The sequence below is a fragment of the Hylobates moloch genome, unplaced genomic scaffold (assembly GCF_009828535.3).
Source record: "Hylobates moloch isolate HMO894 unplaced genomic scaffold, HMol_V3 SCAFFOLD_9, whole genome shotgun sequence".
Classification (NCBI taxonomy): domain Eukaryota; kingdom Metazoa; phylum Chordata; class Mammalia; order Primates; family Hylobatidae; genus Hylobates; species Hylobates moloch.
Genome location: NW_026652284.1, coordinates 33339008 through 33366466, shown reverse-complemented (window position 1 = coordinate 33366466; position 27459 = coordinate 33339008). Strand labels below are relative to the sequence as shown.

Below are 27459 nucleotides of genomic sequence, written 5' to 3'. Positions count from 1 at the left end.
GGTGACACTGAGTATCAAAGGAGAAAGGATTTTTACCAAAAGGGAAGCATGGCAAAGAATGTTCTGGAAGCAGCAGAGGGGCAGCAAGCTAGGCTCTGACTGTGTCTTGTGACACTATGTATATGGGATGTTTGGGAAAAAATAGCTTCATTTTGGAGAGGCATAAGGAAAGCAGTGTTCTTAAGAGATAGTAAGCTTTCAGAGAAGATCAGGTAGGAAAGGAAGCAGTCAGAAGTCTGAGGCTGTTCTTATGAGGCTCTAGGAAGGTGGGCACTGCTTGGCACAGTTGCTAAACTGTACTCTTGGCCTGTCACATTAAGTGCTTGTTCAATGAATTAATGAATAAAAGAGAAGAGCTTACCTCCTCATGGTCAATTTTTAAATTGATGTAAAATATAAAATCTACTTATTTTAACCATTTTAAAATGTTCAGTTCAGTGTGTTTAGTACATTCACAGTCACACTGTTGTGCAACCATCACCACTGTTCGTCGCCAGAGCTTTTTCATCTTCCCAAACTGAAACTGCGTACCCATTAAACAATAACTCCTCGTTTCCTCCTCTACTCCTCCTGGGAGCCATCACTCTACTGCCTCTGTGAATTTGACTATTCTAGGTACCTCATATAAGTGGAATCATATATTTGTCCTTTCATGACTGGCTTATTTCACTTAGCATAATGTTCTCAAGGTTCATCCATATTGTGCATGTATTAGAATTTCCTTCCTTTTTAGGGCTGAATAATATCCTATTGTATGTAAATACAATGTTTTGTTTATCCATTCACCTGTCAATGGACATTTCTGTTGCTTCCACCTTTGTCTATTGTGAATTACACTGCTATGAACGTGGGTGTGCTAGTATCTCTTTAAGACCCTGCTTTCAGTTCTTTTGGGTATATACGCAGAAGTGAAATTGCTGTATCATACAGTAATTGTTTACTCTTTTTGATGAACCGCCATCCTGTTTTCCACAGTGGGTGCACCATTTTCCATTCCCAACAGTGCACAAAGCTTCTAATTTCTCCACATCCTAACACTTGTCATTTTCTGTTTATTTTTATAATAAATCCTTATGGGTGTGAGGTGGTAGCTCATCGTAGTTTTGATTTGTATTTTCCTAGTGATTAGTGATGTTGAACATCTTTCTCATGTGCTTATTGGTCATTTGTTTTTCTTTAGAGAAATATTAGTTCTCTGCCTATTTTTTAATGATTATTTTCTTACTGTGGATTTATAGACCCCTTTATCAGAAATATGATTTGCAAGTATTTTCTCCCATTCCATGGGTTGCCTTTTCACTGTTGACTGTATTGTTTTATGCAGTTTTAAATTTTGATGTGGTCCCATTTATGTGTATTTTCTTTTGGTGCCTGTACTTTTGATGTCACATTCAGGAAATCATGGCCAAATCCAAAGCGAGTGTGTCCTTTCCCCTAGAATGGTCTTGAAACCCTTCCATAGATTTATGTTGTCGGCCTTTATGTGAATGGTTTTAACAACTGAGAAATGTACTACAATGTCTTTATCTTTGATCGTCCACTTAACCTTTATCAAATAGATTAGTATTTCCCTACCTTCCAGTACCTTTTCTCCCTACTCCTGTCGCCTCCTCACATCACTCTTCAGCTTCAAAACTATAATGACTATTTCAGTAGAAGACAAATTTCTAGTTCCAAACTTTAAAATATAAACATCAACATACTTCTTCCATTGGCCCTGGTACCAATGTTTGTGCATTTACTGAACCTGCTTTCTGGGTTTCAGAAAACAAGAGTCAGATTTCAATAATGATTATTGAAATACTCTACTGAATAGGTCAGAACTTAATTTTTTAACTTTTATTTTTCACAGAACCACATGGGCTCAGACTTAACTTTTAAGATTCCATTAAAATATTTTGGTTGAAAATGTGATTTCATACTTGTCATTTTAAGGAGTATTTGTCATTTACACTCTATTATCTTCTTCATTTAGGGGCCACTGTATTTTGTGTTGCTCCGAATGCAGTATTTCCATTTGAACTGTATAATGAAGAATACTTAGAGCAAAGGGATCTCTATCTGACTCAGTGCCAACAACAGCTGGAACAATTTATTGCCACATATGGACCTGGGACAACTATTTTCTCTAGTGATGAATAAGCAATTTAAGGAATTTTTGTTAATTCCTACTTAAGCAGTGGAGAAAAAGTGTGAGTATTTTGAGAGTGACTTTGAAGTAATGCTTTGATAATACTTTGTACAGGAATATGTTACAATACTATTTTTAAAAATATAAAATATAGTCCCGTCAAAACTAATGGCTAATGGGATAAATACTAATCCAAACCTCCAAAAGCAACAGAATTTTAAAACTTAGAACAATGTGGACAATTTAAAATGATAAAGTTGTCAAGGAGAATACTATAAAGAAAAACCTGTTAGCCCAGAATACCAGTGGTGAACAGGTAAAAATGTAAAGAATGTTGCAATTTAAGCAGTGTGTAAAATGGCAACCTTTATGTAGTTCACTCTACTGTCACAAGATGGCAATAACTCTTTACCTACAAATTACTCTAAAACATTTTTCTTCCACTTGTGAACTTGCTAAACTGATGAGTAAATACTTTATATAACCCGAAGCTTCAAATGTAAGGCCTTTTCATACTTTTTACTGGCATGTCCATTACATACTACTGTTTTAGAAGCCCTAAATATGGAATTGGGAAAAGCCTTGGAAGTTTTCCATATGTATATGCTAGGTTAAATGAAAAAAATACTTTACACGGAAACAAGGAGCCAATAACTTACAAACTGGCTCTCTAACCCTAACTGGGTACAAGAAAGGTTCCAAAAGGCAAAGAAACCAACTTGCAAATCTAGTCCTCATTTTTGGAGGGAAGATACCTGCTCTGAAAAGATAGGGGCACCATGAGAAAACAAATCCATCTTGTAAAATTTATAAATCCTTTTTAGTTCAGTTTCCATAACTTTAATAAAAGATCAGTTCTATTCACAGAAAAGCAGAATGTGATTACCAAATTGCCACTTTATTAACCAAGATGTTACCATGCATCAATTCTTTCAAAACTGGTCCCTTAACAGAGATGCTTAACTACACAGCTGGACCTCTCCCATTCTCCACAGGACCCAGAGGAAGTTGTTCACTATTATTGAATACCTACTAGTAGCAGGGAGTAAACAGTATTAGTTTTCAGAAGCCAAAGGTAGTGTTTCTGTTTTTGTTTCTTGAGACGGGGTCTCTCTGTCACCCAGGCTGGAGTGCAGTGGTGTGATCTTGGCTCACTGCAACCTCCACCTCCCGGGTTCAAGTGATTCTCCTGCTGGGATTACAGGTACACTCCACCATGATCGGCTAATTTCTGTATTTTTAGTAGAGACAAGGTTTCACCATGTTGGCCAGGCTGGTCTTGAACTCCCGACCTTAGGTGATCTGCCTGCCTCAGCCTCCCAAAGTGCTAAGATTACAGTTATGAGCCAACAGGACTGGCAACAAAGGTAGTTTTCAACAAAATATTTACATATTACAGTTCTATAATGTTAAGACGTTTATTTTGTGCTTCTCAAATACTACATTTCAAACATGTCTGGCTCTCTTTGGGGGGAAGGCAAAACACATTCCTATTTTATAAAACTAGGATCCTTTTACAATTGGAAAGCTTAAAAACACTATTTTTTATTTTTATTTTTGTGATGGGCTGTCACCATTTGGAGGGCAGTGGCGCCATCTCAGCTCCCTGCAGCCTTGACCTTGCAAGCAATTCTCCCACCTTAGCCCTCGAGTAGCTGGGACTACAGGGACATGCTACCACCCTGGGATAACTTCTGCGTTTTTTGTAGAGATGGTATTTTGCCGTGTTTCCCAGGCTGGTCTCAAGTTATCCTCCCATCTCAGTACCTCAGCTTTCCAGTGTTGGGATTACAGGAGTGAGCCACCATGCATGGCACCAGGATGGCTTTTATTTACTTATCTATATTTATATATACATATTTATATGTAGCTGTCACCCAAGCTGCAGTGTACTGATGCAATCATAGCTCACTGCCACCTTAATCTCCCCAGCTTAAAAAACCCAACCTCAGTCTCAAAGATGGTTACTTCACCACAAAAAAATTAAAATGTTTAAGTTTCTCATTAAAGGGTAGAAGTGTACATTCAGAAATTATGGGAGGTAATTCATTAACATTAAATATGATGCCAATGGTTATTTTAAAAGTTATTGGAGAATTAGAAGGGGGTGGGGTGCAGGATGAAAAATTAATGGGTGCAATGTACACCATTCAGGTAATGGCTGCACAAAAAGCTCAGACTCCAAACTACTTCATATACCTATGCAACAGAACTGCACTTGTACCCCCCAAGTCTATACTGAGGGAAGTGACTAAGATGTTGCTATACAGGTTTTATACCATTTATCATATAAAAACTATAACCTTGGTAAAAGGAATTTGTAAGCTAGTACTCAACAGGAGAAAAGATTTAGCTCTAAACCTTCAGCCAGATATAAATTCAGCTTTAGAATTCTTGCCAATTTAGTCCTAGACAGACTGGTCTGCTCAGTCATTTCTCTTAACATAGCATACTGCTTAGTTATTACATGTACTAGTATTAGGATGACTTTTTTGTTCACAAGGATGAAAGCAAACTGAATAAAAAAGGTGAAACCTTTATCTGTAAGGGGGAATTTGATTGCTATTTGGTATTAAAGAGTTTTAAGATTCCAACCACCTGGTACAACAGCAGGCTCTGAAGGGGAAGCCAGACAGGGAACCTAGAGGTACAAGCAATGTCTCCCCAGCTGTCAGCCTCAATGAGAATCACCACCCATAAATAAGCTAATTATTGACAAGATTATCTTTCGAATATGTTCAAAACAGGTCTGACTAGTGACTATGAGAATGGAGCTATTTAGAGTTGATTTAAAAGAAAACACTTTATTGTTCAGCAATTAAAAGTTAGCAAAATATGTATTTTTCTCCATAATTCATTGTGATGTTATCAACATCAAGTAAAATGCTCATTTTCATCATTTGCTTCTGTTCATGTTTTCTTGAACAAGTCTTCAATTTTCCTTCCAAAATGCTGCATGCCACACCTCCAAAACAAAATCAGAAACCACAGTGAAAATCATTCCATACTCATATAACCTCAATATTCACAAGTGCCCCTCAAAAAATTAATGTTGAGAATACCACACATGCAAAAGCAACTTCAACAAGAATCTGCCCCCACCCTTTGAAGTTTATCAGATACTTTCTGAACTGTCAGCAGACATAGTTGCTTGACAAATCACTTACTTGAGGTAACGAAGGAAGCAGAAGTATTTTTAAACATGACAGCTAAGAACATTCATCTACAGCAACCTATATGCTAAAAAGAAAGAATATTCACCCTTAATTAAATTATTGCCTTACATACATATCAGTAATTAATCAATGTATATTACTGGCATCTCAGTCTTAAAATTATTTCTTCAAAGACACCCTCAGCTGGGTAAACGGCAAAAAGTAATTTAAGTCATCATTGTGCCAGCTATTAAACCTATCTGTCAAGAATACATCACATAACTAACATTAATTAAATTTAGGTACCTCGATACATGCCGCGTGATCCTAGTAGTTTTTTCACAGCCTTCTACAAGTTTTTGGAAAACATTTGTCATGATGACCTTCATACACCTTCACCTCAAAGGCTTTCTTGCACCTGGAAATTAAGTATTACATTTTGAATTCCCATTTTTATTTGCATTTTGTTGGGCATCTTATATGTAGGAATGGTCCAAGAAGAGAATCTCATTCCTTTAGGAACTGTACTTGCAACTTACCTTTCAGATTCCCAAACCACTTTTTAATAAAAAAATACTATTATCCTATTACCTTTTTCTGCTTTTTTGATAGCCAATACTGACAAACCCAAACCTCTGTAACTGAGTATGTTTGTCTGATTAGCACCTAATAATTCCACAAATGAGCTTATTCCAAACTGGAAACAGGAGCCATTAGCACTGGCAGGAAAATGGTGGAAACATTTCATGATATCCTTCACTGTGGCAGTTTTGATTTTAAGACATAATGGTCATAGTACACAGCCATTGCTTTTCTGTCTCACAGCTCGACGAGGATGAGCTATGAGCCAGGTTAGATGTATAAAAACTAACGTGAAGACCTTCACCTAAAAACATTATAACGGCAAACCTAGCAGTTTTAGAACAGGGATACCTATATTGGCATTTTTACTGGACACATTCCTGTAAAATTAAGTCCCAAGTTAACTAAAAACTGCAAAGAACATGGACTGGGGCAAAAAATCATGTCATACAGCACCCCAGGAGAATAAATCATTGAGCCAGGCAGCAATAGGAAACGATTTATGAAGACATACAAGGTTAGACCTTGCAAAAACAATCATTTTCATGTGCTGAATTGCTGAAAATATTTCACACAATATTAGGAATATAAACTACTGGTTTGAATAATTCAAAAAAAAATAACTGAAACAAAAAAAGTTTCAGTTTAATATTATGATTCACAGGAACTACAGACAACTACATGCATAATCCTGTTTTTACAAAGCTTAAAAAACGGGCCGGACACGGTGTCTCCCGCCTGTAATCCTAGCACTTTGTGGGGGCCGGGGCGGGTGGATCACCTGAGGTCAGGAGTTCTGGACCAGCCTGGCCAAACCCCGTCTCCACTAAAAATACAAAAATTAACTGGACATGATGGTGGGTGCCTGTAATCCCAGCTACTCGGGAGGCTGAGGAAGGAGAATCGCTTGAACCTGGGAGATGGAGGTTGCAGTGTGCCGAGATCGCGCCACTGCACTCCAGCCTGCACCACGGGAACGAGAATTCATCTCAAAAAAGCAACAAAAAACCCCACAAAGCTGTCCACGCGACCCCCCTCCCCAACAAAACCCAAAGACTGATGGGCACAAAATTCCAAATGGTGGATACCTATGAATAGGAAGCAGGGAAATGTAAACAATAGATACCCTAGTATTGGTAATATTATAGTTCTCAAATGTATCGGTGGATTCTTTTGTATTATGCTTCAGAACTTTCCTGCACTACCAATTTTATCAATTATTTAGTTTGGAAATTTTTAGAAGTCCCAGCACTTACCAGTGAAAACAGAATTCAAGCTACTGAAGCCTCAAAAATAAGAATACCAAAAATATTTCAAGGATAAGCCATGACATTCGTCTTCTTGACAGTTAATGATTATTTCAGACGACGCAATGCATTTCAAATTTGAAGAAAAAAAAACAACCTATACCAAGTCTCACTGATGAAATTTTAAAATTTGTTTCTATGGCTGGGCGCGGTGACTCACGCCTATAATCCCAGCACTTTGGGAGGCCTAGGCGGGTGGATCACGAGTGGTCAGGCTGGTCAGGAGTTCAAGACTAGCCTGGCCAGATGGTGAAACCCCGTCTCTATTAGAAATACAAAAATTAGCCAGGCATGGTGGCAGGTGCCTGTAATTTCAGCTACTCAAGAGGCTGAGGCAGAGAACTGCTTGAACCCGGGAGGTGGAGGATTCAGTGAGCCAAGATCGCGCCACTGAACTCCACCCTGGGCGACAGAACAGACTCTGGCACACACACACACACACAAAAAGTTTCTGAATAGCCAACAGGTTTTCCCAGCCTCCCAGGTGCTGACCGGTTTCTTCTGTATTATGTCCAGAAATACACATCTCTATGTAAATACAAGCATCTCCGTGTGTAGCGGGCATTTAGCCTAAGGGCCTCCTATACTCGCACCTTATGGGGTGTTGTTCTCCCACCTCCATGCCTTGACTTTAGAGCGTATTACGAAGGAAGGTCCAGGAACAAATACCGACTAGCTCTACGAATGGGTCGAGACTAGTAACGACTCAGTAAACTGCGCTTATTACAATTTCAAAGCCACTCACAAAGTACGGTTAACTAAGGGTCGTCCTGACACCTAAGGGATAATCACCTTCCTATTTATAAAATGCTCCCTTTTAAGGAAAACAAGCTGCCTACTAAGAGCCTGAAACCGCCAAGGCCGCACGCACAGCTTTGCTGGGGACACGAGAGATCTGGCCAAGGCAGGGTGGAGCACGAAGCCCCCGACGGTCCCTTGCAGGCACCTCCTTAAGTCAGAAGGCCCTTGACCAGTTTCTGAGCAGAGGACAGTGAACCGGTGTTGACGGAGAAAGGTCAGCTAAGCCTCCCAGGTGGTTACTCACAAAACGCGACTGCGCAGATGGCTTGTGGGGAAAGCTCGTGGGCCTTGGGGGCACCGGGAGAGTAGCTTTTTGGCCTACGCAGCAGCCGTCCGCTCCGCTGCGCCCGGGGAAGGGACAAGGGCCGCGCTGGGCACCCATATGGCGGAGGAACCTGGCACGTAGAGGAGGAAGACCTAAGACCGCGATCACTCTCACCTCGCAGAGCCCAGCTACGGGCCCGCAGGCTCCGCCGCCGCCACCACACCGGCATGACTGACGGCTCTTCGCGCTTCTTCCTCCCTCGCCGGTCGCGCGGGAAAGGAAGAGGGACATCGGAGGGCAGCTCTTAGGCACTCCGGTGGCCCCGCCCCTTCCGGTACGCGACCCCGCCCCTCCGCGAGTGCGAAGTGGGGCTGAGTGCAGGGGCTCTGGGGAGAGGGCGGAGGGGAGATGAGGCCCGTCACCTTAGCCCTCTGCTCTGGTTGCGCGGTGCGGCGACGCTGTGTGCCACACAGCAAGTTTATGTGGGGGCTTTGTGACTTCCTGTAGGGGCTTTTCAGGCTCAGGAGTAGCTCTGCTAGAGCTAGTCAATGATTAATCTACCAGTTTGCAGTGGATGCAAACGAGCAGAATATGCCCTAAAAGGCGGGGCGCAGTGGCTCAAGCCTGTAACCCCAGCCGTTTGGGAGGCCTAGGCAGGAGGATCACCCGATGTCAGGAGTTCCAGACCAGCCTGGCCAACATGGTGAAACCCCCATCTCTACTAAAAATACAAAAAAATTGGCCTATTGTGGTGACGCGTGCCTGTAGTCCCAGCTACCCAGGAGGCTGAGGCACGAGAAATCGCTTGAACCCGGGCAGCGGAGGTTGCAGTGAGCCAAGATAGCGCCACTGCACTCTAGCCTGGGTGAGGCTCCGTCTCAAAACAAACAAACAAACAAAAAAAGTATATATAGCATTCATAAAACAGTTACCTACCTTGTTTATGAACATGTTGTAATTTGCTATTGATTTCCATGTCTTATTACTTCTGTTTTTCTCATCGTATTATAGAATCCTGGCTGCAAAGCACTGGGCTTGATGCTGGAGGAGAAAGGTTTATGATCTTGTTGCCAGAAAGAATACACATGAAAGCATATGATTAAACAATTGACTCATTTAAAGATAGGTCATCTCTCTTTAATTTTTTTGGCTTTTGTTTTGTTTTGTTTTGTTTTGAGACGGAGTCTCACTCCGTCGCCCAGGCTGGAGTGCAGTGGCTCGATCTCGGCTCATTGCAAGCTCCGCCTCCCGGGTTCACGCCATTCTCCTGCCTCAGCCTCCCGAGTAGCTGGGACTACAGGCGCCTGCCACCACGCCCGGCTAATTTTGTTGTATTTTTAGTAGAGCCGGGGTTTCACCGTGTTAGCCAGGATGGTCTCCATCTCCTGACCTTGTGATCCGCCCGCCTCTGCCTCCCAAAGTGCTGGAATTACAGGTGTGAGCCACCGCGCCCGGCCAATTTTTTGTGTGTTTTGGTTGGTTGGTTTTGTTTTTAGAGACAGGGTCTCCCTCTGTTGCTCAGCCTGGAGTGCAGTAGTGCAGTCATGGCTCACAGCAGCTTCCATCTTCTAGGATCTTCAAGAGATTCTCCCACCTCAGTCTTGAGTAGCTAAGTGCTCACCACCGTGCCCTGCTAATTTTTAAAACGTTTTGTAGAGATGCAGCGGGTCTCACTATGTTGGCCAGGCTGGTCTCCAACTCCTGGCCTCAAGCTATCCTCTTGCCTTGGCTTCTCAAAGTGCTAGGATTACAGGCATAAGCCACAGCGCCTGGCCAATCTCTCCTTTAGAAACTGGAAATCTAAGAAACGAATACAAAATCCAGTACAAAATTTCAATTTGTCTCAAGTAACATAGAGTATGAATATCTAAGCCTAGTAAGCCTAGCAAAACAAATTGTGATTGTACCTCCTTTAACAAAGGATTGCAAAGTATTTTACAGAAGCTTGAAAGTCTTTGCTTGGGCCTCCAAATGGAAGCCGTTTCTCCTGTTAAGTAGTGACATGGACCTCAACCTGCTTCTTGGACTAGGATTCCTGGCTGGATGTTGCTTCCACAATTTTGCAACCTGGGCTGTCACCTCCAGTGTGAAGGGGAAGCTGTGGGAGCCACCATTACTAAAAGGTACAAGTGAGAGTTAGTTTGGACATTAAATCCATAGATGCTAAGGCAACAATTTAGGCAAGTTCTTGGTGCCACTGAGCCCAGGGCCATATGATAATTGGAGGCAAACATGGACAATTCCCCTGTCATGGTTCCAGAGAGGATAGCTCCTGCGTTGCTAACAGCTTTGTGTTGTCTCCTGCAGGCATTCACAGGGCATTCATTGGCCTCTACTAGGAAGAAATAGCTGAGCTGGGTAGATGGATTAGGAAGGGGCCACTGCCTTATTGACTTACTATGTTCTTTCTTCAGAAAGGATACAATTAAATATCTTGACTAAAATTTAGATGTTGCCAAAACTGTGCAGCCACCCATTTCAGGTTATCATCTTATGTCAGTTACTTTGATTAATAATGTCATTAAATGTATGTTTTCAACTGCAAGTAACAAAATATGCAACTAAAGTAGCTTCTGGGAAATGAGGAGTATATTATTCTATATTATAAGAAATCCAGAGTTAGATGGCTCTCGGGTTGATTGATTTAGCAGGAAAACACTGTCAGGGTTGCTGGTTGACTTCTCTGAGATTATTGGTTTTCCCTTCATAGTTGCAAAAAGCCTCCCATAGCTGTAAACATCATATCTTTTTTCTTTTTGTTTTTTTTTGAGACAGAGTCTTGCTCTGTTGCCCAGGCTGGCATGCAGTGGTGGGATCTTGGCTCACTGCAACCTCTACCTCCTGGGTTCAAGCTATTCTCCTGCCTCAGCCTTCAGAGTAGCTGGGATTACAGGTGCCTCCTGCCACGCCCAGCTAATTTTTGTATTTTTAGTAGAGATGGGGTTTTATCATGTTGGCCAGGCTGGTCTCGAACTCCTGACCTCAAGTGATCCACCTGCCCTGGCATCCCAAATTGCTGGGTTGTACAGGCGTGAGTCACTGCACCCAGCTATGTCTTCGTATAACAATATTCAAAGGTGGGAAGGAGGGACATTTCACCTGTTTCTCTTTTAAACAGGTTGGAAAATCTTCCCCAGAATGCCCACAGTAGACTTGTTTTCAGGTCTCATTGGCCTTGATTGGGTTACAAGTCAAGGCATTATCAGCTTATAATATGGGAAAGTGGACTCTGACAGAAAGGGAAGGGAGACGGCTGTTTGGTAGGCTGCTAATAGTGCCTGCACACGGGGGAAACTTAACTTTAAAGTGTGAGCATATTGCTGTGAATCCATGAGCTCTCTTCTCATTACTATTCAAAGTGAGAGAAGATTACAAGGATATGATGAAAGATACAGGAATTCTGACAAAGAATGGATACAGATTTCCAGTTCCACTTCTGTTACAAAAGCAAAAATAGCTTTGCTTTAGCATAGCTTTATTGACATACAAAAACTACACATATTGAAAATGAAAAATCGGATAAGTTTTTACATATGTGAAACCATCACCTGTGAAACCATCACCACATTCAAGATAATCAGCATATTCATCATCCCTAAACATTTCTTCATTCCCTAATCCAAAAGTCACCCTCACATCACTCCCCTCAACTGCACCAGGGAACCACTGATTTGTTTTCTGTCACTATAGATCAATTTGCTTTTTCTAGAATTTGTTTAAATGAAATCATTCAGAATATACTTTATTTACAGTGTTATTGAGGTATTATTGACATACAAAAAACTGCACATATTTAATCTATACAATTTGATGGGCCAGTATGCACTGTGTTTTTGGTCTGGCTGCTTTCACTCAGCATAATTATTTTGAGATTCATCCATGCAGTTGTGTGTTACAGTAGTTAATTCCTTTTTATTACTGAATGGTATTCCCTTATCTGAGTATACCACAATTTTTTTTCTGTTTTTTGTTTGTTTGTTTGTTTTTTGAGACAGAGTCTCGCTCTATTGCCCAGGCTGGAGTGCAGTAGCAGGATCTCAGCTCACTGCAACCTCTGCCTCCTGGGTTTAAGCAATTCTCCTGCCTCAGCCTCCGGAGTAGCTGGGACGACAGGCACCTGCCACCAAGCCTGGCTAATTTTTGTAATTTAGTAGACATGGGGTTTCACCATGTTGGCCAGGCTGGGCTTGAACTCCTTGCCTCAAGTGATCCGCCTGCCTTGGCCTCCTGAAATGCTAGGATTACAGATGTGAGCTACTGCACCAGGCCCCTGTCTTCTTCCTCTTCCTCTTCCTCTTCTTCCTCCTCTTCTTCTTCCTCCCTCTCCCTCCTCTTCCACTTCCTCCTCCTCTTCTTCTTCTTCTTCTTTCTCTTCTTCCTTCTCCTCCTCTTCCTTCTCCTCTTCCTCTTCCTCTCTCTCTTTTTCTGTTGAAGCCTTTGTATTTTTTCATCTCTATTGAAGACTTCCTTGACTTCCTCTCTTCTTTGAGTTCATTTCTTGAGTTTCCTCTTCCTATGCAAGACTTTTTTTCCTATAGTTTCTTGTTGGAAAAATGAAAAGTTTAATGTTCACTAATTTATGTTTTGCTCTCAGTAAAGGGATTTTTGGAATTTAGAACTCCTTTTCCCTTTCGAGTCTATCATCTCCAAAAGGGCTTAAGAAAGTTAATCTAGAGACTTAGAGTTGCCTAGAAGCCTTGATTACTAGTGTCCATCATTTACCATTGTACTTTTAAGATACTCACTTGTGTGTATGGCCAATTGATTTTTGGCATGGGTGCCAATACCATCTATGTGGAAAGGACAGACTTTCCAACAAATGGTGCTGGGAAAACTGGATATCCAATGCAAAAAAATAAAATAAAATAAAGAAGTTGGACCTTTATCTGATATTATATAAAAAAAACTCAAAATGAATCAAAGACCTAAATTTAAGAGTTAAAACTGTAAAATTCTAGAAGAAAACATAGGGGACAATCTTCATGACACTGGATCTGGCAGTGATTTTTTGGCTATAACACCGAAAGCACAGGCAACAAAAGGAAAAATAAATTATACTTCATCAAATTAAAAAATTTTGTGCATCAAGGGATACTGACAAGAGAGTGGCTAGGCTAGTCTCCAACTCCTGGCCGCAAGCGATCCTCTTGCCTTGGCTTCCCAAAGTGCTGGGATTACAGGCATCAGCCACAGCGCCTGGCCAATCTCTCCTTTAAAAACTGGAAATCTAAGAAACAAATACAAAATCCAGTAAAAATTTCAATTTGCCTTAAGTAATATAGAGTATGAATATCTAAGCCTAGCAAAACAAATTGTAATTTTTGTTCTTTATATATTCCAAATATTTTCTCCTAATCTGTGGATGGTATGTACTTAATAACACTGAACCATACACTTAAAATTGGTTAAGATAGTAAATTTTGTTACATGTATTTTACTACAATAAACAATTTTTTTTTTTTTTTTTTTTTTTTGATGGAGTACTCACTCTGTCGCCCAGGCTAGAGTGCAGTGGTGTGATCTCAGCTCACTGCAAGCTCCACCTCCCGGATTCAAGTGATTCTCCTGCCTCAGCCTCCCAAGTAGCCGGGATTACAGGTGCCTGCCACCACTGCCTGGCTAATTTTTGTATTTTTAGTAGAGTCAGGATTTCACCATGTTGGCCAGGATGGTCTCAAACTCCTGACCTCAAGTGATCCACCCATTTCAGCCTCCCAAAGTGCTGGAATTACAGGCGTGAGCCACCACATCTGGCCTACAATAAATAATTTTTTAAAAGACATTTTAAAAAGGAAAAAAATCCACCTATCTTCACATGGGCTATCTCATTTTCTGCTTCTCCTTTCTGGTGATGCTCCAGTCATCATGGCCCACTCTTAGTTCTTGGAACATGTCAAATAATTTTCACATCCCAAGGCCTTTACTGTTGCCTGGAATTCTCTTGTCCCGGATTTTTGAATGGCTGACTTCTTTCCTTTTTTTTAATCTCAATTTTAATGTCAACTTCTCAGAGAGGCCACATTTCCCCTACCTGCCTAAAGTGGGCCAACTCCAAAATGTCTCCCTTTTAATTTCCTTCATTAACACTTAACATAGGCTGGGCGCGGTAGCTCACGCCTGTAATCCCAGCACTTTCGGAGGCCGAGGCAGGCGGATCACCTGAAGTCGGGAGTTCGAGACCAGCGTGACCAACATGGAGAAACCTTGTCTCTACTAAAAATAGAAAAATTTAGCTGGGCGTGATGGCGCATGCCTGTAATTCCAGCTACTCGGGAGGATGAGGCAGGAGAATTGCTTGAACCATTGCACTCCAGCCTGGGCAACAAGAGTGAAACTCTGTCCAAAAAAAAAAAAAAAAAAACACTTAGCATAATCTGCAATTTTCTTGTTTATTTACTTGCATACTTTTACACCCTCACTGCATATAAATCCTGTAAGAGGAAAGTTCTTGTCTTATTCACCTTTTTATTCCTGGCACCTAATACAGTCCCTAGCACTTAATAAATATTTGTTGAATGAATAAATAAATGAATCACACATATGTGCTGATTTGGAAAAATTTTCAAGATATTTAAAAATTTTAAAGCTAGGTGCAGAAGGTATTTGGAAAGACTACATTTTTGGTTAGATTTAAAAAATGCTGGACGGGAGGGAGGATCACTTGAGCCTAGGAGTTCAAGACCAGCTGAACAACATAAGGAGACCTGGTATCTACAAAAAATAAAAAAATTATCTGGGTATGGTGGTACATGCCTGGTGGTATCGTTGCAGCTACATAGAGTCTGAGGTGGGAGGATAGCTTGAACCCAGAACATCGAGGCTGCAGTGAATCTGATCTCACCACTGCACTCCAGCCTTGGTGACAGAGTGAGACCCTGTCTGACAAAAAAAAAAAAAAGAAAGAAAAAGAAAAAAGAAGCATATATATGATTGTTAATGCATAGGACTTTTTTTTAAGAGACTACAAAACACCTGTTTATGGCTGGGCGTTGTGGCTCCCACCTGTAATCCCAACACTTTTGAAGGCCAAGGCTGGTGGATTGCTCAAGCCTAGGAGTTCCAGACCAGCCTGGGCAACATTGTGAAACCCTGTCTCTACAAAAAAAATACAAAAAAATTAGCCAGGCATGGTGGCGCGTGCCTGTAGTCCCAGCTACTTGGGAGGTTGAGGCACGAGAATCACTTGAGCCCGGGAGGTGGAGGTTGCAGTGAGCTGAGATCGCACCACTGTACTCCAGTCTGGGTGACAGACCAATACTCTGTCTCAAACAAACAAGAAAACAAAAAAGAACCTGTTTGTAATTTTATAATGAATGCCTCTAGGAGTGAAACTTGGGTTTGTGGGGAGAGTGATCTTTTTATTTTTTATTATATCATTCTTTCCTATTTGGATTTTTATTATGCATATGTATTGATTTTGTAATTAAATTAAATTGAAAAAATACTATTAAAGTAGTACATTTTCTCTGCAGCGTGCAAAAATAGACCATTTCTAAGATTTGCCCCATCAGCTCATTATTTCTTCATCCTGAGTGGCATTATAAAAAGGGTTCAGCATTTTCCAGCAATGAGTGCCTCCCTGGGGGTCGCTTATCTCTAAGTTGCTGAACTGAGCCAATGCTGACAATTGCAAATACAACTAAAACCACTTCAAGGGGAAAGTTTCATGGTTTAAATGTGATATAGTTAGTTTATCAAAAGCAACTTTTAAAAAATAGCACTTCTTTGATAATATAATCATGATTACCTTAGGAAGTTTACGTTTTGTAGATAGACATACATGTCGATTCAGGGATATATAGGAGATTATTTTTTATGGGCTGTCATAATCTATAGTCTGCACTTACATATGTGAATCTCATTAGTAATTTAATACATTTGGCCCTCGGCCCTTTTTCATATTAGTGAATGATTTAGAGAGCCTCCCATGTCCCCTAGATGTTTACAGCAGAAAATGGGGTTGGAACTGGTAGGAAGTTGGCTGTAATAACCACATCCTTGTGCTTTTCCTTGCTCAATAGTAAACATGTCAAAATAGAGTTAATGCAAGAGAATGTAAGTGACCCTAGTCATAAATGCATGACTTTTCTATATAAGATTCTTTTACCTCAAGCAGAATTATTTTTAAACATAATATTGACATTGAGATAATCATAGTATTTATACCTCTCGTCAAGGTTAAAGTTCCAAATCTGTGGAAAAATACATTAAATTGTCAGAAACTAGGGCACTGATCTAAATGAAAATTGATTCTTAAACACTTGAAATATATGAACTTTACTGAGATAATTTTGGTGAAAATTAACTAAATTACTTATACTTATGATTTCTGCCAGGATCCAAAATAATGAGGTAGCCACAGTGGCTTTAATTGTCAATGTGAGACACTAGTGTTTTCCTTTTCTGTTTAAACATTTAAATTTTATGTTAAGAATAAACTTTGCAAATAACTACTTAAATACTACAAATTCTGAATGCAAAGGAATGTTTTAAAATTATTCAAGCTGGCCAATGAGACCTGCTGGGAAGTCTGCTAGGGGACTTGAGGGAAGGTTTTCTTCTGTGATGAAGGGACACATATGGGAAGAAATGCCTCTTCTTCCCATTGATATTCTCATCTAGACACTGAAAGAACACCTGGCCCTGCTGCAAATGTCTTGTTAAATGAGAGGAGTTTATCTGAGATGGCAAAGTGGAAAAGAGAAGGAGCCCAGCAACATAAAGACATCTAATAGTCACCAAATTAAATAGAATGAACTAGCCAGGGAGCCACTCCAGCGTAGGCTTCTTGTTACGTAAAATAATAATTTTTTTTAACTCTTAAAAAAGTATTCAAGAATGATTACACAGAGAGTCCAGAATGTGGAAGTAATTGAAACATTCAAACTAAGGTTATATTATGTATTCACACCTCAGGGATAATATAAATTATGTCCTGAAATTAACATCCCATTAAAGCTTTCAGCAAATTGCTATAAGGAATCAGCAACCCTTTTCTCAAATTTTACCAGCTTCACTTTTTTTTGAGACAGAGTCTCGCTCTGTCGCCCAGGCTGGAGTGCAGTGCAGTGCAGTGGCACAATCTCGGCTCGCTGCAACCTCCACCTCCCAGGTTCAAGCAATTCTTCTGCCTCAGCCTCCCGAGTAGCTGGGACTACAGGGTTGTGCCACCACGGCCGGCTAATTTTTCTATTTTTAGTAGAGGCGGGGTTTCACCGTGTTGGCCAGGTTGGTTTCGAACTCCTGACCTCATGATCCACCCACCTTGGCCTCCCAAAGTGTTGGGATTACAGGCGTGAGCCATGTGCCTGGCCACCATCTCATTTTTAAGGGACAATAAGTATGCTGTTCTCAAAAGTCTCCAAGGGAAAAAAAATAATGATTGACAAGGAAGATATTAACTGGAAGGAACAGTTAACTAGAGGGGATAATGTTGCAATTGCAGCCAGGTAGAAAACTGATTTGAATATCCTTCGTGTGTGTGTATTTACATATGTGTTCTTGTGTGTTACATACGTATATGTCAGAGATTCCTGTGCCCCAAAAGACAAAAGTCACCTTTTAGAGAGTGTCATCCTTCTGTGTGTATGAGCCCTCTCCCAGGAACCTGGAAACTTTGGTCCACTGGTGAGGTTACACATGGACATGGGCTCCCTACCCCCTTGATAACCACACAGGACACAAAAACAGCAAGGCCCTGTTTAAAGAAAAGAAAATGAATGACTATCTTCCATTTTGCAACAGCCATCATATATAAATCTTGTAGTTCTTCAGACAAATAACATTTCTCATGTGGATAAGCCTTTACTCTCTGGCTAGCTGCTATACCTTATCTAGGGCCTCCACCCAAACAAACCCCGCCCCCCCACCCTCCCCCTCGCCAAGGTGGGGTATCTTGGAGCAGAGGTGCTTAGAGATGATAGGTGGATTCAAACACTCCCTGATTTGTTTGTGATGGGTTAAGTAAGTGAAGTTTTGTCTAAAAACTTGGGGTCATCAGAAAGGAAGTTACAGTCTGGCCCATGGGAATGACTTCCTCCAGACCCCTCAGGAAGAAATTTAGAACAAAGAACGGAGGTCAGATTTCAGTCCTCAGTGCCCCCGCATCTGAGGTCTACATGCCAGCAGATCCACCTGGTGGGGGTCCAGGTTTCTGAAAACAACTCAGATACATGTGCTAAGATGTTGAGACCTATAATTCCAGCTACTCGATAGGCTGAAGACGGAGGATCGCCTGGGCCCGGAAGGTTGAGGCTGCAGTGAGCCATGATAGTGCCACTGCACAAAGTGAGACCCTTTGCACAAAGTGAGCTACCATGCCCTGCCGACTATTTGTATTTTTAAAAATTGATGTATGGGATTCTAATCTTCTTTCTTGCTTTCTTTTCTCTTCTCTTCTCTTCTCTTCTTCTCTTTTCTGTTTTTATGGAGTCTCACTCTGTCACCCAGGCTGGAATGCAGTGGTGTGATCTCGGCTCATTGCAACCTGCGCCTCCTGGGTTCAAGTGATTCAGCCATTCTCATGCCTCAGCCTCCCCAGTAGCTGGGATAACAGGCCCCCACCCCCAAGCCTGGCTTATTTTTGTATTATTAGTAGAGACAGGGTTTCACCATGTTGGCCAGGCTGGTCTCGAACTCCTGACCTCAAGTGATCCACCTGCCTCGGCCTCCCAAAGTGCTGGGATTACAGACATGAGCCACTGCGCCTGGCCTGATACTAATCTTTTATCAATTAACAGATATACATTGTAAATAACCTCTCCTGGTCTGTTTTGTTTTTTGGTAGGTTTATGGAGTTTCATGTTCTTGGGAAGTCTGTGCTTCCCAGGAGCTCCCCAGCACCCAACACCTCAGCATTTCTATAGAAGATTTCTGGTAAGCCTTATGTCCAAATCCTTTAACATGCCTTTCAAGGTCCTCGTTGATTTGAAAATTGGAAGTAATATAGTACTTATTCCTAGGATTTTGTGGGTTAAATGAAATAATATATATGAAGAATCCACCCCCCTCCTCAATGCACTTTCCTTCAAGTATCATGTTTTACTTGCCTGCTTTTTCCTCTGTCTAGAAGTCTCTTTTCTTTTCTTTCTTTTCTTTTTTTTTTTTTTGAGACGAGTCTCACTCTGTCGCTAAGGCTAGAGTGCAGTGGCACCGTGTCAGCTCACTGCAACCTCCGTCTCCTGGGTTCAAGCAATTCTCCTGCCTCAGCCTCCCCAGTGGCTGGGATTACAGGCGCCCACCACCACGCCCAGCTAGTTTTTATATTTTCAGTAGAGACGGGGTTTCACCATGTTGGCCAGGCTGGTCTCGAACTCTTGACCTCAGGTGATACACCCGCCTCGGCCTCCCAAAGTGCTGAGATTACAGGCGTGAGCCACCATGCCCAGCCTCGAAGGTTCTTTTCATCCCTCTTTGCCTTCCTTGATCTCTTACAACTGAGTTAGATCCCCCTGGCAGACACTTTTTGTTTTGTTTTGTTTTGTTTTGTTTTTAGAGATGGGTTCTCACTTTGTTGCCCAGGCTGGATTCAAACTCCTGGGCTCAAGATCCTCCTGTTTTAGCCTCCCTCACATTCGGTTCATAGCATCCAGAAATAGTGTTTAACCAGTGATCTGAGCGTCCCTTGGCCCAGTCAATATGACACAAAAAATTAACCATGACGTATGTCTAGCAAAGGCAGCATGTTTCCGGAGTCAGCCACTGTAGGGCAGCTTCCTGTTTGGCAAGCAGAGTTCAGGTCATGGCAGAAGTATCAGCTACCTTGGCGGCCCAGTTCCATGGAATGGATTTAGAAATTGTTATTATAAATCCAGCCCGGGTTAGTTTCATCTCATGATTCTGTAAGTCACTAATAACCTATAAGCTTCCTTTCTCTTCTCTCCTCTCCTCTCCTCCCCTCTCGTCTCCTCTCCTCTCCCTCTTTCTCTTTCTCTCTTTCTTTTCCCTCCCTCCCTCCCTCCCTCTCTTCCTTCCTTTCCCTCTCTCCTTTTCTTTTTTCTTTTTTTTTTTTGAGACAGGGTCTTGCTCTGTCACCCAGGCTGGTGGCTCAATCACAGCTTGCTCAGCCTCGTCACCCTGGTAAGCCCCTTTCTTTTTAAACTAGCTAAAGCAGATACTGCAGCCAAACTCAAACTGATACACCTTCCTTACACGTGGGGGTGACTTTATGACCCAGTTCTGGCCAATAAAAAAATAAGTGGAAGCAGCCAGGTGCAGTGGCTCACGCCTGTAATCCCAGCACTTTGGGAGGTGGAGGCGGGTGGATCACCAGGTCAGGAGATCAAGACCATCCTGGCTAACATGGTGAAACCCTCTCTCTACTAAAAATACGAAAACTTAGCCAGGCCTGGTGGTGGGCACCTGTAGTCCCAGCTACTCGGGTGGGAACCAGGAGGCAACTTCATGACTGAGATCCCCATGATCCAACCTGGGGACAGAGTGAAATGTCTCAAAAAAAAATAGTAAGTGGAAGCCCTGATTACACTAATCTACCTTACCAGTCCTGGACTGCCTACTTATGGATTTCTTTTCTTTGCTTTTTTTTTCTTTTTCTTTTTTTTTTGAGACAGAGTCTCGCTCTGTCACCCAGGCTGGAGTGCAGTGGTGCCATCTCAGCTCACTGCAACCTCTGCCTCCCTGGTTCAAGCGATTCTCCTGCCTCAGCCTCCCAAGTAGCTGAGACTATAGGTGCCCACCACGCCCAGCTAATTTTTTTTGTATTTTTAGTAGAGACGGGGTTTCACTATGTTGGCTAGGCTGATCTTGAACTCCTGACCTTGTGATCCGCCCGCCTTGGCCTCCCAAAGTGCTGGGATTACAGGCGTGAGCCCCCAGCACCCAGCCTGGATTTCTTTTAGAGAATAAATTCTTAATTTACTAAAGCCACTATAGTTGGGTCTTTCTTATTAGCAGCTGAATGCAATTCCTGACTAATGTAGTAAGCAATGAACAATACCTGCCGTAGCATTAAAAAAACATTTGTGGGCCAGGCATGGTGGCTCACCCCTGTAATCCCAACACTTTGGGAGTCCAAGGCAGGTGGATCACGAGGTCAGGAGATGGAGACCATCCCGGCTAACACGGTGAAACCCCGTCTCTACTAAAAATACAAAAAATTAGCCGGGCGTGGTGGCGGGCGCCTATAAATCCAGCTACTTGGGAGGCTGAGGCAGGAGAATGGTGTGAACCTGGGAGGTGGAGCTTGCAGTGAGCCAAGATCGAGCCACTGCACTCCAGCCTGGGTGACAGAGTGAGACTCTGTCTCAAAAAAATAAATAAAATTAAAAAAAATTAAAAAATAAAAAAAATTTGTGGACCAACTGATGATTGATGAACAAAGGCACTGAAGCGTGAAATAGCTGTGTGTGTGTGTGCACATGTGTTTACTAATAATTAAAATGTAAAATAGGAAGTGGTGGAGGGCAGTGACATACGAAGAGGGTTCATAAATCAAGTTAAGGGGTTAGACTTCATCCTTAGATCATGGGATACCACTGAAGGGATTTGAGCAAGTATGTTACATCTTCAGGTTTGCATTTTTTGATAGGTTACTTGGGTGCAGCCAATACCGAAGGCTGGGAAAACTGTCAAGGCTATAAATTATAAGGTAAAAATGATAAATACCTGCAATAATTATTCTTACATACATTTACAAATGTAACTATATCAGTAGGAATTTTTGTTTGTTTTTTGTTTTTTTGAGAGGGAGTCTTGCTCCACCTCCCAGGCTGGAGTGCAGTGGCTCAATCTTGGCTTACTGCAACCTCCGCCTCCCAGGTTTAAGCGATTCTTCTGCCTCAGCCTCTTGAGTAGCTGAAATTACAGGCACCTGCCACCATGCCGGGTTAATTTTTGTATTTTTAGTAGAGTTGGGTTTTCACCATCTTGGCCAGGCTGGTCTCGAACTCCTCACCTCATGATCCACCCGCCTCGTTTCCCAAAGTTCTGGGATTACAGGTGTGAGCCACTGCACCTGGCCTGGTAGGGAAATTTTTTAACATGGCATTGCTAAGTCAGAGTGTGTACACTTATAATAGTGGGAGATACTGTCAAATTACATTTAAAAGAGGTTATGCCGCCAACAGTACAAAAGTCCTCATTTCCTCACCTTCACTAATGATGAGTATTTTTTGTTTGTATCATTGACAGGTGAAATATGTTCTTCCACTGCTTTTTAAATGTGTATTTCTTAATTATGCCTGAACTTGTGTATCTTTTCATAAATGTATTGGCTTGTTTCTTTTTTTTTTTTTTTTTTTCCTGAAACAGATTCTCATTCTATAGCCCAGGCTGGAGCACAGCGGGACAATCTCGGCTCACTGCAACCTCCGCTTCCTGGGTTCAAGCGATTCTCCTGCCTCAGCCTGCTGAGTGGCTGGGATTACAGAAGCCTGCCACCATGCATGGCTAATTTTTGTATTATTAGTAGAGACGGGGTTTCACCATGTTGGCCAGGCTGGTCACGAACTCCTGACCTCAAGTGATCCGCCCACCTCAGCCTCCCAAAGTGCTGGGATTACAGGCGTGAGCCACCGTGCCTGGCCCTGTTTGGTTTCTTTCTATGAACTGCTGTTTGTTACCATTTGTGGAAGTTTTTCTTTTTTAATTTTTTTAGGGGGGAGAGGGGACAGAGTCTCACTCTGTCGCCTAGGCTGGAGTGCAGTGGCTCGATCTTTGCTCCCATTTGTGCAAGTTTCTACTAAGTTGTTGGTGTTTTGCTTTTTTGAAATCTGAGAACTGATTTTATGTAGAGATTTACTGCTTTATCGTGTGTTGTGATTTTTTCCTCTGGCTTGTGTTTTGTCTTTTGACCTTGTCTTTTATTTTGTGAATTTATTTTTATGTAGTCAAAATTAGCCATCTTTCCCTTTAAGGCAGCTTGCGGGTTTTTGTGTCACGCTTCGCCTTGCACGTTTAACTCTTCATCGAATGGAGCTAATGAGCCAGGGAAGACACACCTGGCTTGCACTGAGCTGCCTACACGCACTTTCTCAGCTATTATTTCACATCAACTTTGTGAGCTAAGGGGAAGAGGGCAAAACGCAAGGGAAATGTATTGAGAACAAACCCTATACCAAGTGCTTACCACAGTGAGAGACCTGCAGCAAAGGACAGTGTTTTCCAGCCAAACTAGGGGTGCAAACTCAAGTGCTTTAAGCATCCAGGCACTAACAGAGCAGGTAGTCTAGGACAGGAACCAGGCTCTTGGAGCCATACTGTCTGGGCCTGAATCTGGGCTCTGATTAGTTGGACAACACTGGGCAAGTTTCTCAAGACTCTTTCCTAATCCATTTGCAAAGGTCCAGGAAGGTCCTCAGTATCACCACAGTCATTTTGGTGTGTTCTAAACTATAAGGTCAAATAAGTTGGAATACTGAGCAATTAGGTTGTAAACTGTTGATGCAGATAGTCCATCTCTACTGTAAAATTGGGTTAAAATGTCCATACCATGACTGGAATGTGAGGAAAATAACGTAGCTTTATGTCCTGTATCCAACCTCATCTTGTTCTAGAATCCTCACTCCTGAAGAGGAAAACCACCTGCCAAACAGATCCCTTTTGATGTTAGTCTCTGTTCATTAAATATTCAGCCAAGTAAAAGATGAAGCTCTATCAATGCTGTTTACACTCAATGGGCTTCCTGCCTGTCCTTCTCCATCGATCCCTAGATAGCTTCAGGGAGCAGTTGTGAATCAAAAGGACATGGAGGGAGGGACTGCAGGCTCCCATGCTGTCTGTCCTCTGGGTCTAGACTGCACTCTGACATAGTGTGTCTGTCACTACCTGGTCCTTCAGGGTCATGCTGGCACCCACTGCTGAGATCCTGCATCCTGCTTACAATCTCCCCTTTTAGGGGCCCTGTACGCTGCAGCCTCCCGTGTCCTGGCATCTTGGCCTGAGTACTCTCAGAAGCTTGTGACCTGTGGCAGCCTGCGGTGTGGGGCTGCCCTCAGGACCCTCCCTCAGCCATTGCTCATCTTGCCTGCCCAGGGTGTGGCTCTGGGCAGAATCTAGGGCTTTGTCTAGAGAACTGTGGCAAGGTCAGCCCTTGTCTCCAATTTGTCACTACCCCACACTTCCCTATTCTTCTCAAGGTGGACACCAGTGGAGGTTGACACCTCCACTACCTCTCAGTGCCTTGGCCTCCCTTCCCTGTTAGCACCTTTAGTAAAACTCCATTTATAGACCTCCAATCTTGGCGCTTATACATAGAGGGCAGCTTTTGGAACTTAGAATTCCATTTTCTCTCTTTATGAAGTCTGAAATTTAAGTCTATTATCTTGCTTGCTAGGGACTCTAAGTTATTTTTGCATTTTCATTTCTTTTTTTTGAGACAGAGTTTTGCTCTCATCACCCAGGCTGGAGGGCAATGGTGTGATCTCCACTTACTGCAACCTCCACCTCCTGGGTTCAAGCGATTCTCCAGCCTCAGCCTCCCAAGTAGCTGGAATTATAGGCGCCCGCCACCATGCCCAGCTAATTTTTGTATTTTTAGTGGAGATGGGGTTTCACCATGTTGGCCAGGTTGGTTTCGAACTCCTGACCTCAGGAGATCCACCACCTCGGCCTCCCAAAGTACTGGGATTACAGGCATGAGCCACTGTGCCCAGTCTATTTTTGCATTTTCAAAGGCGTACAGTGACTTCATTCTAGGAGGAATCTGCCCTTAACCAAGAGGCCCTTAAGTCAATGAGTTAGGGAGGCTGAAGGCCACAGATCAGTTTAGTAATGAAAAATATATTATCTCCTCCCTTCTCTAAACTGCTGCATGCCCTAAGGATATTTACTAATGTGAGAGTCCCTAACTCAGCTGGGTGCGGTGGCTCACGCCTGTAATACCAGCACTTTGGGAGGCCCAAGTATGTGGATCACTTGAGGTCAGGAGTTCGAGACCAGCCTGGCCAATATGGTGAAACCCCGTCTCTACTAATAATACAAAAATTAGCCAGGTTTGGTGGCACGTGCCTGTAATCCCAGTACTCAGGAGGCTGAGGCAGGAGAATCACTTTAACCTGGGAGGCAGAGGTTGCAGTGAGTCCAGATTGTGCCACTGCACTTCAGCCTGGGTGACAGAGTAAAACTGTTTCTAAAACAAACAAACAAAAAGTCCCCAACTCATCGCCTATTAAGAAGTAGAAGCTAGGTCTTTTGGTAGGATCTATTTCTTCTTCAACCTCTTCTTACCTCCCCTTTACCCCTTCCTCAAGTTTGATTAAACCTCCATCTTGAAAAATAATGGGAGGCTGAGGCAGGAGAATGGCGTGAACCCGGGAGGCAGAGCTTGCAGTGAGCCGAGATCGAGCCACTGCACTCCAGCCTGGGCGACAGAGCAAGACTCTGTCTCAAAAAAAAAAGAAAGAAAAATAAGCTCTTAACTCCCACCACTGAACCATACTGTCCATTCCTGCAAGAAGCTCTATTTCCTGTCAACAAAGAAAAGGAATGTGCTAATGTAAGCAAAGTGTGTATCCCTAGAGTGGCCACAAGTCTGGGTGGGCTCACATAGGTTAGGGGAAGAGGAGAGACCAGTAGTCATTGCTTATGGCAAGTTTTCTGTCTTCTGTTAAGCCATCTCCACTACCACCATCACCCTAGACATTGTCCAGTGTCCAGTCTCTGGCACTGACTGGCTGGAGAGGAAAACAGACCACCTGGGCCCAGTCTTCATCACACCAGGTGTGGCTGCTCTCTGGACCTCTCAGACCGAGTGTGGCTCAGCACTGGCAGCTTTAGTTGTTCTGATCTGGTTCTAAAGTCAGGTCTCCTCTTTGAGACAGTCTCTCCTGTGTGTCCCTATAACCACACACCTATAGCAGGACTGGACACTTCTGGAACTGGCCTCTTCTTTCTAAATGGGGGATCTGAAAATAGCTTCACACCTTTCCTCCTCTCTTGACTCACCTGCCTCTGCCATTGCATACCATTATTTTTACTTGATTGTAGCCCTTATTTCAAGATGACTCTGGTACAGGGTCTTATGGCCGCAAGGTGGCACAGATGTTCTACACACAGAGTAGGGACAATCTTACATAGGCCTACTTTTTAAAAATACAGATTTTTTTTTTTTTCCTGAGACAGGGTCTTACTGTCTCCTAGGCTGGAGTGCAGTGGCACAATGATGGCTCACTGCAGCCTCCACCTTCTGGGCTCAAGCAATCCTCCTACCTTAGTCTCCTGAGTAGCTGGGACCACAGGCACACGCCACCGTTCCCGGCTAATTTTTTAATTTTTTTGTAGAGATGGGTTCTCACTACGTTGCCCAGGCTGGTCTTGAACTCCTGGCCTCAAGTGATCCTTCCGTCTCAGCCTCCCAAAGTGCTGGGATTACAGGCATGAGCCACTGCACCTGGCCTTAAAAAATTTTTTGTTCCACATCATATATCCATCTACATAAACAATTAAGCTACTTTGGCCAGGTGCAGTGGTTCATGCCTGTAATCCCAGCACTTTGGGAGGCTGAGGCGAGCAGATCACTTGAGGTCAGGAGTTCGAGACCAGTCTGGCCAACATGGTGAAACCCTATCTCTACTAAAAACACAAAAATTAGCTGGGTATGGTGGCGGGTGCCTGTAGTCCCAGCCACTCAGGAGGCTGAAGCAAAAGAATCGCTTGACCCCAGGAGGTGGAGGTTGCAATGAGCCAAGATGGTGCCACTGCATTCCAGCCTGGGCAACAGAGGGAACTCTGTCTCAAAAAACAAAACAAACAAACAAAAAAAAAAACAAAAAAAACCGGAATTAAGCTATCTTAATAATAGCACACATTTAACATTTTTAAGTTAGTGATTTCAGAGTCTATCTGAAAATAAAAATGGTTAAAATAAATTTTTCTTTAGACATCACATTGCTTGAAATGGCCCCCAGTTTCTAATGGCTAAAAAAAATGAAGATGAGTGATTAAAGTTCATCCCTAGGACATACTTCTTGGCCCTTGGAGGGCAGGAATGCATGAGATTCTTTAGTAACATTCATATGCACAAGAAATGACTACTGACATAATCTTTAATAGTTAGGATTATTCTTCAGTTTATTATTTAAAACCTTATGACAGCTAAAATGCTAAGGTATAATTTATAATGAAAGCATTTGAGTGATTGAGGTATATTTCACTGAGCTGGTTTGTCTTATGAGTTGAAATTAAGACTTGTATAAACATAAAAAGAGAAACCTGAGGGTGGAGCCAAGATGGCCGAATAGGAACAGCTCCGGTCTCCAGCTC

General features: G+C 42.5%; 1 protein-coding gene, 2 long non-coding RNA genes and 1 other non-coding gene across 4 annotated transcripts in view; 2 read left to right on the top strand and 2 right to left on the bottom strand.

Annotated features, from left to right (window-relative positions):
* MCMDC2 (minichromosome maintenance domain containing 2) overlaps positions 1-2621 on the top strand; it is a 58106-nt gene extending 55485 nt beyond the window's left edge. The window contains exon 15 of the mRNA XM_032759635.2: positions 1976-2621. Coding sequence (XP_032615526.1) covers positions 1976-2142 — 167 coding nt within the window. The 3' untranslated portion in view covers positions 2143-2621. The remainder of the gene's footprint in view (positions 1-1975) is intronic.
* A 2294-nt stretch (positions 2622-4915) lies between these two features.
* Positions 4916-8561, bottom strand: LOC116813225 (uncharacterized). The gene is made up of 4 exons (XR_004370923.2): positions 8416-8561; positions 5593-5704; positions 5299-5371; positions 4916-5096 (listed from the first exon to the last, which is right to left on the bottom strand). It is a non-coding gene; the product is annotated as an uncharacterized LOC116813225 (long non-coding RNA).
* LOC116814003 (small nucleolar RNA SNORD87) lies at positions 5446-5534 on the bottom strand. Its single transcript, XR_004371109.1, has one exon. It is a non-coding gene; the product is annotated as a small nucleolar RNA SNORD87 (small nucleolar RNA).
* Positions 8562-10270: 1709 nt separating the features above from the next.
* LOC131384277 (uncharacterized) overlaps positions 10271-27459 on the top strand; it is a 27490-nt gene continuing 10301 nt past the window's right edge. The window contains exons 1-3 of the long non-coding RNA XR_009214957.1: positions 10271-10364; positions 19028-19116; positions 21788-21847. This is a non-coding gene — a long non-coding RNA (uncharacterized LOC131384277). The remainder of the gene's footprint in view (positions 10365-19027; positions 19117-21787; positions 21848-27459) is intronic.